The sequence below is a fragment of the Galendromus occidentalis genome, unplaced genomic scaffold (genome assembly GCF_000255335.2).
Source record: "Galendromus occidentalis unplaced genomic scaffold, Mocc_1.1 scf7180000077497, whole genome shotgun sequence".
In the NCBI taxonomy this organism is placed as follows: Eukaryota; Metazoa; Arthropoda; class Arachnida; order Mesostigmata; family Phytoseiidae; genus Galendromus; species Galendromus occidentalis.
This window is the reverse complement of record NW_003805485.1, coordinates 529,481-545,674: the sequence shown is the minus strand read 5'-3', so window position 1 is coordinate 545,674 and position 16,194 is coordinate 529,481. Positions and strand designations below refer to the sequence as shown.

The 16,194-nt window shown below is 50.6% G+C and overlaps 3 protein-coding genes across 3 annotated transcripts; 1 reads left to right on the top strand and 2 right to left on the bottom strand.

Moving 5' to 3' along the window:
* Positions 1-4,020: 4,020 nt before the first annotated feature.
* On the bottom strand, positions 4,021-7,846 carry Lac (septate junction protein lachesin). The gene is made up of 11 exons (XM_003746438.1): positions 7,705-7,846; positions 7,436-7,550; positions 7,142-7,309; positions 6,838-6,956; positions 6,617-6,722; positions 6,212-6,351; positions 5,915-6,027; positions 5,463-5,556; positions 5,133-5,248; positions 4,696-4,742; positions 4,021-4,345 (listed from the first exon to the last, which is right to left on the bottom strand). The coding sequence occupies exons 2-11, from the start codon at positions 7,479-7,481 to the stop codon at positions 4,218-4,220; spliced, it is 1,077 nt and encodes a 358-aa protein (XP_003746486.1). The 5' UTR covers positions 7,482-7,550; positions 7,705-7,846; the 3' UTR covers positions 4,021-4,217.
* Positions 7,847-11,751: 3,905 nt separating this feature from the next.
* On the bottom strand, positions 11,752-14,365 carry BBS8 (tetratricopeptide repeat protein 8). The gene is made up of 8 exons (XM_003746506.2): positions 14,362-14,365; positions 13,691-14,151; positions 13,371-13,606; positions 12,945-13,178; positions 12,733-12,856; positions 12,382-12,522; positions 11,960-12,151; positions 11,752-11,868 (listed from the first exon to the last, which is right to left on the bottom strand). Exons 1-8 carry the CDS (start codon positions 14,363-14,365, stop codon positions 11,752-11,754), a joined length of 1,509 nt encoding a protein of 502 aa, XP_003746554.2.
* Positions 14,258-15,604, top strand: LOC100908139 (uncharacterized). Its single transcript, XM_003746437.2, has 4 exons — positions 14,258-14,480; positions 14,557-14,807; positions 14,930-15,066; positions 15,192-15,604. The coding sequence occupies exons 1-4, from the start codon at positions 14,364-14,366 to the stop codon at positions 15,410-15,412; spliced, it is 726 nt and encodes a 241-aa protein (XP_003746485.1). The 5' UTR covers positions 14,258-14,363; the 3' UTR covers positions 15,413-15,604.
* The last annotated feature ends 590 nt before the right edge of the window (positions 15,605-16,194 follow it).

Here is a 16,194-nt window from a genome sequence, read left to right as displayed (position 1 = left end):
AAAAAATGCTCTGCGCGTCTCTCGGTGAATTCAGAGGTTTCTTGTGACTTCATGTGATGTAGCAGAGATCCGCTCTCCCTGATATCTCTCTGATCGATTATGATCGTTCCCCGATTGGACGAAAAGACTTCACGGAGACCGGAGACGACCACGAGGCAGCGGTCAGAAGATCTCAGTACAGGAGTAGGAGTCATGGAGCGAGCCTCTGCACCTGGCGGATCCAACCGTGCATTGGGCCGTACGAATACCTTAGGAGGCCAATGCATCGTTTGTGATCCGTCTCCGAAATTCGCTCGTTTCGAGACGAATATCATTGTCAGAAAGCGTAGATGGAGAACGATACATCGATTATGATTCGCGAAACGGATTGGTAGATCAGAAGAGGCTCGAGCTCCCGATTATTTCGAAAGAAGTCAGCTTGAGAACTATGGGAGAATGCTCCTGGCTCGACAGGCAAGTCGGGGTCGGCAAAGTCATTAGCGTTCATCAAGAGATATCAGTAGGCGCTGTCTAATCTTGATAGAGTTTGCGGCACGGAGGTGCACCGGCTACTGAGGAATCGCCCAGGAGCTTGCGTAGGCTTAGCCTGAGAAGTCCGCTGGAGCGAATCCGTCAATCAACTTGATCCGACGCATCGCAACGAGACGAACGGGACTGCTCACAGGTGTGTGTATGTATTTCCTCTGAATCTGAATATCGTCCCGGAATTGCGGTTCTTCTTTGACTGGATTCCCCAACCGAACAACGTCACACTTGGATTGGAACCTTCGCAGCGCGAACTGATGGTAATTTCCGATTAGATCGTAGGAGAATCATGGAGGGGTCAATTATCTTACGGATTCAAGCGATTCCGAGGCCATCCAGCTCATCAGGTTCACATAGAGCAAGGGATCCCTGCAGCTCTCGGAGGAGGAATCGGGAAAAACAGCACAAGCTGCATAGCTTCGAAGACGAGTCTAGGTACTTCGAAGAGGAGTGCTGTCGCGGAAGAAATTCTCCACACTTACCTCCCTGATCCCCGAGCAGTCATTCGCCCCGTCGCGAGCAAAGTCCGGGGAGACGAATCTTTTGAGTTCGGGAAACTTGTGAGAATCAGAGGCAGTTTCCGAAAGCTAAATCTGTATACGGATGGGCCGCTCTCGTTGCGAGACAAAACGCAGATGGGGACCACTTGTTCTGTTTAATGAGTTCAGGAAAAGTCGGAACTCAGAATAATGATTCAAAGTCGCTGGGACCTCGGAACACTCGAAAATACATGATCACTGCCTGCCGTGAAAACAACTTTCGCGATAATGAGAGTTGAGAAGCTCTCCGAGAGATGGAGGACTCGAGCACCCAGCAGCACTGTCGCGGATTCTGACAGTTGATTACCTAGAATCGCCGGGCAGAACAATCAGGTACGACGATCGGGAGGTTTTCGAGCCCCGCGGCCGGCGGAAAGATCTGCGAATTGCGAGCACAGGTTCCGACAACAGGACCGAGATGGCCTCCGAAGATCCTATCTAATGGGATATTCTTCCACGAAGATTGACCCGAGGCCGGTTTTCGCGTACCGAGCCGGGAGACCGCTTGGGCGAAAAGACCCGTGATAATCCATCAGGTCTGCGGTCGGAAAGAATCCCGAGCTGCACTGGGCCCGAACCCATGCCGACGCATGCTTGAACCCAGATCGGCACAAGAAAACATACAGTACTATAGGGAGATATTGCGCCTATATTGTTCGGTTATACTTGCAGGGTCCAGGTGGCGTTGAGGATTTTCCGATACATGGTAAACCATGATGAAGGAGTGCACTCGCGCTCAGAACTCATGCTCAATAGTTACGCACTGTACATCCACGGGGATTATCCGAGCGATTCGCGCGCCTCAAGTCTTCGTCGGATATGCCGCGTCAACCTCCGACAAGGCGACTCTTTCAGAAACAGTCTCGCTCTGAGAGAGACCTATCGCGGTGACGAGAGGAAGAGAGATGCAAGGTGCCCGAACTCACTCCAGCTCTAACAAACTGGAGGGCAGCACGGGACCGCCGACGCCGGCCGTCCAGCTCTAAAGTAGTCGTCACTCGCGCAACTCGGAACAGCTGTATTTGTCCAATTTCGCAGCTCAAAAAAAAATTCGTCTTCTCATTCCTTCCTAGCCCATGTCGACATAATCCTACAACGATGAGGATATAATTGTATTCACGGAACATGTCAACAGTGTTGCCATGCGTGGTCCGAGGGACTCCGTGACGGTGACGGAATTGTGTTTCAGTTCGGTATCTTACCCCTTCCCCGAAATCGGATAATTCCATTTGTCAAATGTAGGTCATCAACGAATCTCCCGAATTCTGTGATTTTTCTAGCTCCGAATCTCTGAGACCGCCGGATACCCGCTCAGGTATCCAACGGCACCCTCTTGTCTGTACCTTGAGGAAGTGGCAGTCAGCTCGTCTGAGGACTGCAACACGATCTAAGGCAAATATTTATGGAGTTGATCGCGATTCTAGACACGCCACAAGCGCTCGAAACTGTCCGGAAGTATTGTTATAATCTATCTATTTTGCGAACAGCGAAAATATTTGCCTCTTTCGATACCAGAGTAGGAAACGGATCGTCGGCGAATCCTATCCGACATCGAAAAATTAGGCAGATACGAACAACTCGCAACGGAGCGTTGCCCCCGGTCGAGGTGCAGAGCGGTCGGTTCGATCCGGACATCCGATTAGAATGACACGAGGAGGACACGTTCGCCGGCGAGCGTTCATTATTTCTGCCGGATCGATCTAACTTGTGTGATCCAGAAAACGTATCACGCTCATCAGGAGCCCAGGACCGTCCGGGTTCTATCGTCCTGGTGTTCGCCGGGGACGATCCTCGGCAAGAAGCTAGGAGTTTGGAGTACCTACTTGCAGTCTACTCACCTCCCGCCAAAGTTCTCCGACGAGACTACGACCTGCACACGACGTAGGGAAGGTTTCTGTTGAAACGTGGATCTTCTTCGATCACTGAAGCCAACTTGGGTTTCGGCGCCGTCGGTGTCTTCGGTTGAGAGGGTGTCTCTGAGAGAAAAGTCGGGCGATCCCGCTGTCGGACTTCGGAGCGAGCGGATCGGGGTGAACATTCACGCACGTCCCGCTAGACGGCGCCAGCTCTCTGGGGTAAGAGAAAAATCCCGATAGTGAAGAAGATCTACACAAGATCTATCCGCCGTCTGATGACGCGTTTTGTAAGGTAGAACGCTGCTTTTCCGCGCTGGCGGCAGAATCCTTCGGAGAAGTTCCGCTAGCGCAGCAAGCTCGATCCAGACCGTCACCCTTGATCCATTGAGCACGATTCTTGACTCCGAAACACGTGTTCATCCCGATACATCATCGACTAGGGATACCCCCAGTGAATTATCTGTGATCCGACTGACTGCCTTCCTCATGAGCTCCCAATCCAATTTTCGCTTCCCATCTGATCAGCTCGGCTCCGGGTTATGAGCAGAGTATCCTTCGACACCTTCTGATAGCGACAGTCGAGCTGGTCCTGGAACGCACCCTATGTTCTTCTTTCGCTTTCTCGATCCTCCCGAGTTTCCGCAAGCCGCGAGGGGCCATGATGAATGATCGCGTTTTCTCCTATGTAAATGCGAATCGTTTGCGATTCGTTCAAGCCGATTGTTCAAACTACGCCTCGAACCCACAGAAATTCGTGCGGGGTAACGTCTGCAGGAGATGGGAGACCTTCGCTTTCGGCATTCCCCTCGCTCTGCTATCACAGAACTGCAAAGTCGTGCTGCAGATTGGATTATAAACCACGACCAGAAGATAGAGCAGAGCGTGAGCGATCGACGATCGGCGCTCTAGCCGAAGACAGACGCAAACGAGCTCTTCGGAAGGATGAACGCCGGAGTAAATCTCAAATTCATAATCTAGAGAATTGACTTCGGAATATCTCTCGCGAGGAAAGTACCGGAGGGGTTGACGCTCAGTTGGAAGCGTAGTTGTTCAAACTGATTTATTCAAATAATTGATGATGTTTGGCTTCTCCGCAATACAACCATGATATATGTCTCATCATCACGCCGATTATTTCACGCATGTATGTACAAAAACCATAAAGTTTTCCGCGAAGAGAATTTCGTTAGTCTGTCTCAAAATGCTCGAGGAACTGTGGAAGAATGATCCGGACTTTCCTGATTTGCACATTCAATCTTCGGCTCTGATCTCCCGCTTCAATCCTGAGCAGTGGCGCTCAGACTTGTGCCAGCGTCAGCAAATTGAGCATGAGCACAAGCAGTCCGATTGACGGAAGCAGAGAATACGATGCCGTTGTGAGATATTGAGCGTCGCAGGCTGGCGGACACACGACGTTCACAGTTTCTGCAATTACGTGTTATCGTCATTATCTCCACCGACTGTGGTGCAAAACATGCGGCCACAAAGTGAATCAGAGAGTAGCATCGTCTCAGCGAATGTAGGCGAGTCTGGGATCTATGAGATTCTATAGCATCGAGCGGTGCTCTTCCGCGACAAAACTCGCTTATCGCTCCGAGATGGAAAAAACAACTGTCGTTCACAGTAAGTCGCTAATTGAGCTTGTTTCGATCATCCTGACACCAAGCTCACAGAAGTCCGGATGAGAATACTTCCGTCGTTTCTATGATGAGGATTATGAGGCCAAGGAAACTCAGAGGACAGACGAACGCAACTCATTTGAAGATAAAACCTACCGAAAAGTTCGATGCTGACGTCAGAGGAGCCGAGTTTGTTGATCGCTCTGGAACAAAGAGAAGTCCTTCAAATTCGCTCTATCCACTCTATTCCACCTTGAGATTGTTCGTGTGAGCGAGGATCTCGATCAGCTCTCATCACCTCTTCTCCATGCAGTCGACTGCATGCCACGGAATGGTAGTCATCAGGACTTCCGAAATTAGAGGCCGTGTAGCAAGATTCTTCCGTTGAGCGGAGGGCCTCATACTGCTCGGCACGCACTGCACACAAGCCGACGCATCTCAATACATCATTCCGTCACATCAAGATCACGGAAACCCAGGGCACCCTTTTCCCTTATCTGCCGCTATACCCGGGCTACCGGAAATTCCCCCCCCCTCCGATTACGTGTACCCAAAAAGTATCACTACGTTGCTCGTGCATGTTCGAGTCTCACCTGCAAGTGTAATTTCCGTACTGTTTCTTCTCGATGGCGATTATCCTCAAGACAGAATCCGTGAACTCGTCCGCGGTAGCGAATATGGATATTTTGTAATGCTGGTTGTCGGATATCTGAGAATCGGTTTCGAGGTCAATCGGGGGGCAACTTAACCGGAAGTCTCTTATAACTGGCTCCACTCTCGAGGACACGATCCTCCGACTCGTTGGAGAGGTGTCACAATGCATCGCAATTCGGAGTCAACGCTCGCCTTAACAAGATTCTCAGTCAGATCTCGAAGCTACAGAAGTAGCACCTTCGAATGACCGCTGATTCCGAGTAGCGTACCTGATAGCCGTCTTTGTACCACTGGATAGACGGTGAGGGGAAAGCCTCAACATGACACATCAAATCCATCGGGTACTGCAGGGCTTGACCGTAGCTGGAACGAAGATTCGGTGTTTTTTGTCGCGCAGGTTGAAGAATCGACGAAATCGTCTCTGATGAAGTATGTGAATTTGCAAGATACCTCTCATCATATGATCCGGGCCAGAATCCAAAGGATTATATTTAAACAGATGCGCAAAAAAATCGAGGCTATTATCGGAGATTGGTCGACTAGACCCACTAGGGCACTAGGGTATCCACCTCGGAGCTGGGTGGGACACGAGGCCCCCAAGACCTTGCTTCATAGTGCTAAAGTATAGAAGCGCATCACCATTCCGGAGCCCAGCCCCACACAGATCCGAACCTGCCCTCCCCGGAGGAATTCCGGTTACTCCCTTGACTGGACCACATACCGTTGCCGATCTGCTGTGACGTAGGGAGCGAACTCCACCTCCACACCGACGTTGCGCCGAGCACCTTTCCCTACACGGTTGTCCGCAATGCAGTAATAAGTGCCGCGATCGTCCTGAAACGGCGTGGCCGTAATTTTTGACCCCATCGCAACAGCTTGGAGGTCGAATACTTGGAGAATCAGGTTTTGAAGATACGGATTTCGGTAAATTTTCGATTGCGATGCTTCGCGGAGGATTCGCGAGTCATGGAAATTGAACGTCATCTTCTGGGGCTCCGAGAGATTCCATTCAACGAACCTTGGTAACTCCGAATATCCTCAGAACATTTCCTCGGTATATCGCTCCGCCAGTTGGCAAAAGATCATTATTCTCCCGACGCCACGTTATGCGGGGCGGCGGAAATCCCTCGGAGTAGCACTCTAAAGAGGCATTTGCTCCTGTAAAAGCATCAGAAATATAGCGGAGGACTTCGGACACGGAAAGGACATTTATGGAGACTTATTCTGCTGACTCGTTTTGCCAAGCACGACGATCGATCGACGAAGGATCGAGCTTGTCCCGGGGGTGACTCCCTGCTCTCGAGCCGGCCGAGTTCGTTCTCCCCGATCCCCATCACCGGATGTGTCGTCTCGAGACCGTCAGGAATGATCGCTGACGTCAGGAGCGCGTGCATCTGAGCTCGAAATAAGCGGAAAAGCGAACCTGTCGACGTAATGATGGATCTGGTAGAGTTGTCGGAAATTATTGGCGGAATACGCACGTGTAGCCACACATCAGCGGTAATTTTGTGAGTTGATGATGTTGTCACCTGAAACGTAGAGTCGGGCGAGGCTGAGTGACCTGATGAGCGTGACGCGGCATGCCGGTAATTTACAGGAAAGGCTAAGAGACCGCATCGCGGCAAAATCGCATGACCAACTTGCCTGACATTGGTAGAGCCCCGTATCGGTTTCTTGGATTTTAGAAATCTGCAACGTGTATGTTGAGGAGACGTCGTCGTGCCGGATACTAAATCGATGCTCGGGTACGATCACCGAGCCCCCTGAGAGTAGAGTTTAGCAGAATACTTCAGGAAAGATGGCCCGAATCGCTTTCTTCTCAGAGCTTCTTTCAGAGAGTCAACATGCATGAGACTCAGAATCGAGTTTGGAAAGATGTCCGAGTAAAGAGACGAACTCCGCTTGTTCGGAAATTCCTCGACTCAAGGATTTCGTTAGACCAACACACCTGTTGATATAATAGTTGGGCTTTCGGGATGTCGAGGATCGATTCTCACCCAGAGAATCGGATAACTTTGCGCGTACTGTACCGAGCATTCCAGCTCCGTGGTGTCTCCGATGTTCACGACTCTCTCCTTGGAGATGTACGAAATCGTCGGATTCTGCTGAGCGCGGGCTGGGGACGAATACGATCAGATCCGCTGAAGATATTCCCGATCGCTCGGATGACGCCCGGAGGCGCACGATGACCGTCGGATATCTGAGCTCATCGGCAGAGCGAAAATCTACACGGGATACTCACCCAGTGCGAGAACTACCAACGATGTCAGGAGCTTCGTCACACACATCTCGTCGAATTCGAGATCTTCTCAAGTCGGAACTCTCATCTCATCGCGCCAGCAACGGATAGGACTTCACTAGAAGCAGACAGCGTTCTCTTGTTTAGGGTTTGACGTAATCGACACAAAATTTCTGTTTCAGAAGCGGGCTTTCCTACCCACTATGACTCATAGCGAAGTAGACAACATTCTATCAACGGTTCCGGAACTCGGACTCGAGCTGAGCACTCACAGGAACGAGGAGCCTGGGTCGATCGCAGGTGAATGCCGTGCCCCACAACGTGAACGAACCGAATCCGCTGACGCTAAGCGCGACGCCGGAGGGATAGGGCGGCAGCGCTGCTGTGTAAGGTTCTGAGCAGAGACCCTCAGATCGAAATGTGTCGCCCTCATGAATTCTTGCGTTTCCGTATACGGATAGACCTCCACCCCATCAATCCGCGGCGCATCACAAGAATACCCCGAATGATCTAGGAACGGGAATGCTGAGAAATTCCAGGATAACCGAGCTTTCGACGAGAACTCAGATGAGCTGCACTGCGCTTCACGGGGCCTCCGGCGCATGCGCTGTGCCTTCGCGGGCAGGGTTCGAATGACGGTAATGAACCTTTGAATACACATAGGCCACTTTCTGATATTTCCTTGAAAAATTGAAAGAGTCCTGATCTGACCCTGCGGAATCCTTCTCTAATGAGTGATCTGCCCTCCTCCCTCAGGATATCGTACCGGAACAGATATAGACAGAGGACAATAAGAGACGCGAACATATGCTCTACAGATTATGTTTCCTTCCAAAGCACCCCGAATCCCTCGATATTGCGATTTATTCAGCGGACATTCCTCGCCTCATTAAGGCGTCTGGCATCGGAATAATGCCAGGAATGCGATTCGAGATAATTTTCTCAGCGAACCTCGAGCCTGTCTTTTCCGGCTGGGAACAGTGCAAGCACTCTTGAGTGATTCCTGTCGATCTATGTACACTCACGATGGCTCAAGTCGCGAAGTCTCACGAAAAGTTTCTCTACTTCGTCAATGCAACTTCCAGTGCAAGGTTCCGGCGTTCACGCGGATCATCAGTCCGATGGAATGTTGTTTTGTTTCCCGGAGTCGCCATGGGAACGATCTACGCGACTGATTGCTGAACGAAATTTCGAACGCAGCGATTTCTGCCCGGCCACGAAATGACGCTCATTCTTAGTCAAGGAATGAACTCTAGGTCGGTCCCGAGTTCGAAATTGAATCGTTTCGAGACCCCCATCCATTGAGTGACTGGCATGAATCCAGGCTTGAGAGATGTTATTTTCCGCAATACTCGTCCGGCAGCCTACTCGTAGTACCTCTGTCTCTCCCTCTCGTTTTCGCTCTCTGGGAGAAGAGAATTATTTTCGGGCTGTTCCGAGCCTGCCTCGGTCCCCGGGTTTCTCTCCTTTTGCGGAAAGCATTCCAGGCGGGGGGACTCCTCGATTCGCCGATGCTTCCCGGCGAACAGAGGCTTCGTCTCGATCGCAGATCTGATGGAGATTCAGAGCGTGGTGTCGTCAGGGCTAGACACCATCAAGGAGATGATGGAAGTTTTCGGAGCACCTGATGGTCAGCTTCTCATCAGGTCTCGCCCGAAATGTCCCGAGCAATCAGTGAATACTGATAAACAAATGGGAGCTAGATCCAGGAATGTGCACCTGTTCGCCGCGCACCCAAAAGGCGCCTATCCACCACTCACAGTGGGATTGGAGCCGAGGAGCACTCGGAGTGGACTACACGCGTCAAGCGTGAGGGAGCCGGTCGTCTGATGCTGAGCTTTGCCCTGTCAAGATTTCTCGTGACATGAGCGGTGCGCGTGAACCGGATCCTTGCTCTATTTTTATCATGGGTTTATGAGGGCGCACCCCCGGCAGTCAGAGCTGTGAAGAGAATTTTCGAAATTAGCAGAGTTCTGAACGCGAGACCAGAATACTGCGGGTCGATTCCGGCTGCGGCCGGAGGCATCAAATATCTCATCCGAGGCGGAGGAATGTCTGTCTGAACCCTGTTCACCCGCCCCTGACCACCCTTTTGAAGCGTAGACCTAAGGACCCGACGCGGAATACTCCGATCCTCTCGTTGCTCGGAATGTAGAAGTACTCTGCGCGCCCTTACAGCAGTCTCCGTTCCGGTCAGTGTCCTTTCCCCGAATTCCCGGCATCTCCGAAGCCCACGGGAAAACAAGAACTGGAGACTCATCAAGATGTGAGCATCAGCTCTCTTTTTCATCTGGGATAACTCTGTCATTGATCGATACTAAGTAACGGGAGAGAGCGTTCGCGATGCTGATGGGGAGCAGGGGAGAAGATAGGCTCGGCTTAATCCGAATTCGATATCGCATAAAAAACTGTAATTGGAGTAATTAATGAGATGATAGAGACTGAATTCTAGGGAGCTTCGTTTTAATCAACGATTCGAGCAATAATTGTGAATCTGACTGGGACTCGTCATTAAATCGAATCCGTCTAAGCTCTCTATATTCGTGACCGATCAATTGAAAGCGTCAAAAATTCTAGGACTTCGGCAATATATCCGTGAGGTCGATCCACCAACACACAGTTGCTGGATCATGCTCGCAGGCAGTCTCGAGAGCCTTCCATCAGGATCATGCCCGGGGGTTGATGATAATATTCGTTCAATCACAGTAGTCGCCCGAGAAAAATGATCTCTTAATGACGTATGAAATATCTGTTAACAATCATTCTCATTTGACTGTATCAGACCAGGCGAGGATCTGCCAGATGCGAGTCCGTTTCCCGAGACGAAATTCAGACGTGCACCTGAGAAGCAGACGCGTTCAATGAGCGAATCCTTTCAATAAACACGAGAAGAAGACGCAGAGCCGTCTGAGCCGTAGGATGGCGTTCTTTCTGGACGACTTAGTTGGAGTGCCGGTAGATCGGGAGATATGATTCCTTGAACTTCCTCTCTCCACGAGCTCGAAGCGTTACGCGAGAGACTCCTTGATCCATGGAGCCATTGCAATCACTAGTATTGGCTCAAGTAGCGGGCTGACGACACTCGCAGCTCCAGAGTCCGTCATCGTTCCGACCATGATGTTCGCAGTTTGCCTGGCGGCTTTCGATCAGAGTGTCTTCTAATCTTCAGAGGTTCTCAGAAAATAAACCAAAACAAACGTCTCGCAGCTGCGGTGGACTCCTCTCCGCAAAGAAACTCCTTTCTCAGACTTGGTGAGCAGAAAACAGGAGGTCGAGACGAGGGGTGTTCAGAGTCCGCTATTCGAAGCTCGGGTCCGTAGTGTATTCGTGTGACCTCGTTCGAAAGTGACTTTTCGATAGTGTGATAGTGTAGCCAAGAGGTGTATCTCTTCCGTGTGCTTTACCATGCCAGTGGTCAGATCAATGACAACATAGAGTTCGAGATGGGTATGGATTCACTGAGTCTGCTCGAGAATCTGCTGCCTTCCGTTCTCATCGATTGGACGCCGCTGAATACTCATGGATACACCGAGCGTCATGCTCTGCTCTTCCGACTCAACAGCAATATACAGAAAACCGTATACGATGCATTACGAGAGCGCCGATTGAAAATGAAGCCTTCAAGGTATGTCGAAGCCTCGCTGAGATATTCGATATTCATACTCGGAATGCAACATCAATCCCATGCACAAATCGCTCTCTTCCGTCAGACGATGGGTCGACCCGTCGCAAGAGTAGATCGTGAGGAATTTTAATCGTTTCAGGTTTCTAGGAGGGGCTCTTACTTTATGGAGGAATAATGACGACTTCCGAATCCGCGAACACATTGAGTTGGTAGATGATGTTTCAGAAGCGTTTTCGAAAGCTTTCCACGGGAATCATCCATGGAAGTTGATAATCGTCGACAGGAAGAATCTAGCCCTTTTAGTATGTGATTCTCTGCTGTTCCCAGTGTTTGCGGAAGCGGCCAAACTCTGCACGCGCGCCCGGATCCTGGTAAGTAATCGGCACATCTATCCAAAGTTCCCTATCACAGAGGGTCGGAACCTCGACGACGGGGGTAGCTCAGCGCCAACCCATTGGGGGAAAAACACTCGTCTATCTCACCGAAAGCGATCGAATCGAGATTTTTTGGCCCCGAGAGGACGAGCAAGCGCTTCCGATGTATCGAGTTGGTCTCACCTCGACAAATCACTCAGCAAGAAAAATTGGCTGGACTTTGATCTTTGAAGATCTTTATTTCTCTACGAGTCCGCGCGGGAACCGGTTGCCCTGTACTCTTGAGTGGGAATGTCCGCATCCTGCGATACTCGCAGAGATCAAAACGAAGCCAGGAGTGTCCGAACTCTGTCCAAGATGATTTTGCTGTCGACGTGACCGGGAAAGACCTCGAGTGTCTGGTTCGAGTACTTGTAAGCGTTCAAGCAGTCTCCGATCTGGAAATTTTCATGAGCTCAGTTTTTCTCGAGAATTTCTCAAGAAATAATCCGGAGTCCTTAATCCCAAAGTTATGGAAATCGTCCGCACCAGATCTGACAGAAGCGCTAAGTTGTAGAGCGGTTCGAAGAGGTGAGGACCCAAGCGATGTGATGTTTCAAAATTGAGTTTTGCCTGCTCGGGAATCAAAATCCCCAGATTGTTATGGCTCTCGGCGTGGTCGTTGTTATGAGCAATCGCCAACCGCAGACACTGGATTGCCAGTGTTTTGTCTCCGGAGTTCTGGAATTTGAAAAGAACTATTCACGGACGCACTACCGGAGGGGCCGCAGCTGCTTCAAATGTCGCTCAGCTCCGCGATGCCACACGGATCGAGGGACGCCGGAAGTAGGTTCCCTCATCCCGACTAAGGTCATTCAAGGAACGCACGGTGTTCCCGATTTTGTTCTGACCTGTTTTTCTAGAACCTTCCCGATACTGTCATTAGTGTCAGTTCACGCGCTACGACTTACGATGGCGATGTGTGACAAATTGTACCAAATGTCGGCCGTGGTGGCGTCATCCTTCGATAGTTGCAGCGCTCTCTCTACGCAAGCGATTGACAGGTCGAACTGTTGAGCATAGAAGCAACAGAGCGCTATGTTGATGTAAATCTGGAAAAACGTAGTGAATCCCATTGAGACTCAAAAATCCACGGAATCTCTTTCGCACCCTCTGGAGCTCCCTTATTCTTCTCGACGCCGTCATGAGCCGATGATCATCCTCCAGCCTTTGCTCTCAACTTGGAACAGATCATTAGATAGTCAATTGTATCGTTGCTCAGATCGGTATGCAGGAGATTATTTGACGATTCGATTACAAACCTCCGCCGTGTGCAGTCCGATTTGGAGCAGCCGTCGGAAGAATCGTAACGCGAGCTCGGGCTGATCCGAGTAGAAATGATTTGTGGCGATGCAAGCCATTGCTTCGACACTCACTGAATCGGTGCTGTCGGAACGGAACAATATCGTTTTTCACTCTGCTGACACCTGTAGACGACCCGGATAGTCTCGGGAGCAATGTAGACTGAGCTTACCTTAGGACATCCTTGTAGAATTTTACCGAGGCGTTGAGGTCGTTGAGCAGCTCGTGAACGCGGGCGATGTTTGTCAGAAGGAAAGAGTCGTTCGGAAAATTTTCCAAAGCCGATCTGTAGACTTCGAGAGCCCCGAGGGGCTGATCCCACTTCAGGAACAGCTTGCCCAGCCACAAAGAGGTTTCCACCATCGGCTGTTGAGTGTTGGCCGATCGGAATTGTTTCTCGGCGTCTCTGGAAGTTGCTCGGTGAGTCTCGATCAAGCCGTAAGCATGGCGTCGCGTCGCCGCTCCGGCATGAGCGATCCATCGATTCCGGAACTCCTCCTGAATTTGCCCGGTGTCTCCCATGTGGCTAGGCCTTGATCGGTCTGAGTGAGGGGGTGTTGGGAGGGATTAAATTCCGGCAAGAACTTGCACAGCTCACCTGAACATCCCGAGGCGGTAATAGCATTTCCCCAAACTCAGTTTGAGCCACCAGTCGTTGAACTTCGAATGTTGACTGGCCTGAGCGGCGATTTCCAATGCGTGGCGAACTTCATTCTCGTGATAGTACATAAAATTGAATAAGGCTTTCGAGAGCGCCGGTTTTTGTGCGTACTTCGATATATTCAGACGTGCAACATTGATGAATGGTTCGCCCGCTTGGCTGAGCATCGAGGCCTGGCGACGGAGAATCAAAAGAAATCAGTCACGAAGTTCTTCTGTCTCAGCTCTGGCTCGAGTTGCTATGATCCGATTACTCACCGTGCCCATTCGAACGTAACGGCCTGAAGATGAAGTTACGGGCCGTGCCGACATCGCCGTCCTCGCGGTTTTCAGGGCTTTCTCAATTGAGGCGGTCCCCCCCTGACTACCGGGTCGCACCATTCCTGTGAAAGGCCTTCCTGATTGAGTCATTGGGCGGACCATCTGATTCAGACCTGAGGCCGCGGTCGCAGTTCGAAGGGATGTCCCAGGTCGGGCAACTTGTGCCGTGGCGTTATCGTCGAGAAGGGATTCCGCTATCCCTTCTTCTTCGATCTCCAGATCATCCACGTGCACCATACGAGTCAGGGCCATAGCCTTGAGAATCCAAGCTGCTTGATCGTAACTATTATTGTTAAGGGCGACTTCACAACTTTCGACGCATTTCTCATACTTCAGCTGACGATACTGAAACAGAGCTCGACACAGAGGATCGAGCTCCACCATTTTGAGCTGTTCAGCTCGCTGGATTCCACGGGTATATATGTACACCCGTTTCGAGCCCCGGGAGAGCTTACCGTGGACACTAGTTGTCGTACTGGTAGCCTAGGCAACCCTCCTGCGTTCGGAGATGAGCGGTCGAAGGACCTCGAATTCCGGTCTTCCCGCGCCGCGCGGGAAGCGATTTCGGTCCCGGTCTTGAGGCTAGAAGAACAGCTTTGAAATTGAACCCATGGTTGCCGTAGGACGTGACCCGGATAGTGACGGAAAGATCGAAAATACTCTGTCATATTTCACACCGAAATCGGGTTTCGGAACTCTGGTTTTCGCAGGGCTCGCGATTTCAAACGTATCGAAACACTGTGAATAGATGGTGCTCCTGCGGAATCAAGACGATATATTGAGCAATCGCTTCTTCCTTTCAGAAAGTGCCATCGGTTTGCGGCGCGCGCAAACCGGAAGGATCGCCGGAATTCCATTCATACACTTTCCATCAAGATCCGACGCCGCTGAAGATGATTGCGGTCAAGTGTGCATCTACAGTGGAGAACGTCATGCTCACCGCTCTTATACAATGTCTCCGGTCCCTGGACGAAAATTTCGCGTATCTTCTACCTGCGGGCTCAAGTGCCTACGCGTTCGAATCTCTCCCACGAGACCCAGTTGCTTGTTTGAGGTAGGTTCCATTTCTCCTGGACTCAGCTCAATTCGCTGTCAGACGAAAAGAGCGCTATGTGAAGAATAGGGCGGTGCGCTTGTGGCTCCCATGAAACTGATTTTCCCGAATTTCACGCGAAGGCGGATATCACGCGGCAAACACCATTCAAAATTCACTGTGGACGTGTCGAGTTCCAAAGCAGCAACTGTAAGCTTCGTCGATGGAAACTCCGAAAACGATCTCCTATGGCATCTGACGTCACCTACGTACCACATTGGTGAGTACTGAGATACAGCCTGCGCTCCACGAGCACAGGCAGCTGAAGAATCTTTTCAAGGACATTCCACGCTCAGAATATTCACCAGGAGGAAGGGTCTCAAAAAACAACCTCCGTCCTTTCAGGTCTTTCGGTTAACGTGGTCATCTCGGACACTGAGGGCCTGGTCTTCACGACATCATCGAGCCAGCTGCCGAAATCGAAGTTGCTAGCGCTAGAGGAGCTGTTCAGCTCGAATTTGACTTTTCTCATGATGTCGCTAAGGATTAGCTGGCCCGACGTCGCCCCGCTGGATCCAAAACTGAAAATGCACTTCGAAACGCTGTGTGAATCATCGACTTCATAATTAATGTCTACGACTCTCAGTAAGGGAGATCTCCGACAAATCAGAAGAGAGACTCATTCCCCGGAAGACGAACTCTTATAATTATTCGCTCATCAACCCAACCGCACATCCATTCAATACTCTCCGGAGTCCTCTCATAAACTCCTCGAATCATTCCTAGCAAGAGTCAGGCTGTGAGGTATAGCTCAGCCAAGTCAGGCAAAGAGATTATCCTCAGCCAAATTCAGTTGTAAATAGTGAACGGATTGGGAGACGGTTTCCCTCCGAGTGTTTCTGTGGAGCAAGAATCAAGGCTTAGTTTAATAAAGAACTTATTTATAAGAGCTTTCCGAAGAACTTGCATTTATTTTCATTGTCCCGCACATCGGATACTCGAAATTCATCTTGATCCACTTAGTCGAGCAGTCAATGGGTGGCGGAGGGCTCTCTGCGTTTCGAGTGATTTTCTGCTGTTCGCCCTCTACGCTGACAGTTCCGACTCCTGTAGAGAGCCCACGAGCACTCTATGACGCGAGTGATACGACACCAGCAGGCTTAGTGATGATTACGTTCGAGCTTCTCGGAGATTAACGACGAGTCGCTTCCGGCTATTTTCGCAGAGTGATCCGGGAATGCCAATTACACATGAGGAGGGACAGACCGAATCGGTATTTGAAGCTTAAAACTGAATCGAGCTCTTGTACGACGGGGAATTCGGGGAAAGCTTAGAGAATGAAATCGCGATATCTCGAATTGCCAAGCAAGACAGCATGCAAAGTAGACGTGACCGTGAAACGATCGGC

Excerpts from the sequence above, each read along its gene's own strand:
- Lac (XM_003746438.1), bottom strand. The coding sequence starts at position 7,481 with ATGTGTGTGACGAAGCTCCTGACATCGTTGGTAGTTCTCGCACTGG. Across the intron at positions 7,310-7,435 it reads GTTGGTAGTTCTCGCACTGG|CCCGCGCTCAGCAGAATCCG; the intron begins GTGAGTATCCCG and ends ATTCGTCCCCAG. Across the intron at positions 6,352-6,616 it reads ATCCATCATTACGTCGACAG|GAGCAAATGCCTCTTTAGAG; the intron begins GTTCGCTTTTCC and ends ATGCTTTTACAG.
- BBS8 (XM_003746506.2), bottom strand. Across the intron at positions 13,607-13,690 it reads GTTACGTTCGAATGGGCACG|GCCTCGATGCTCAGCCAAGC; the intron begins GTGAGTAATCGG and ends CTCCGTCGCCAG. Across the intron at positions 12,523-12,732 it reads TCGGACTGCACACGGCGGAG|ATTTACATCAACATAGCGCT; the intron begins GTTTGTAATCGA and ends ACGTTTTTCCAG.
- LOC100908139 (XM_003746437.2), top strand. The coding sequence starts at position 14,364 with ATGGTTGCCGTAGGACGTGACCCGGATAGTGACGGAAAGATCGAAAAT. Across the intron at positions 14,808-14,929 it reads GACCCAGTTGCTTGTTTGAG|GCGGATATCACGCGGCAAAC; the intron begins GTAGGTTCCATT and ends TTTCACGCGAAG. Across the intron at positions 15,067-15,191 it reads GTCACCTACGTACCACATTG|GTCTTTCGGTTAACGTGGTC; the intron begins GTGAGTACTGAG and ends CCGTCCTTTCAG.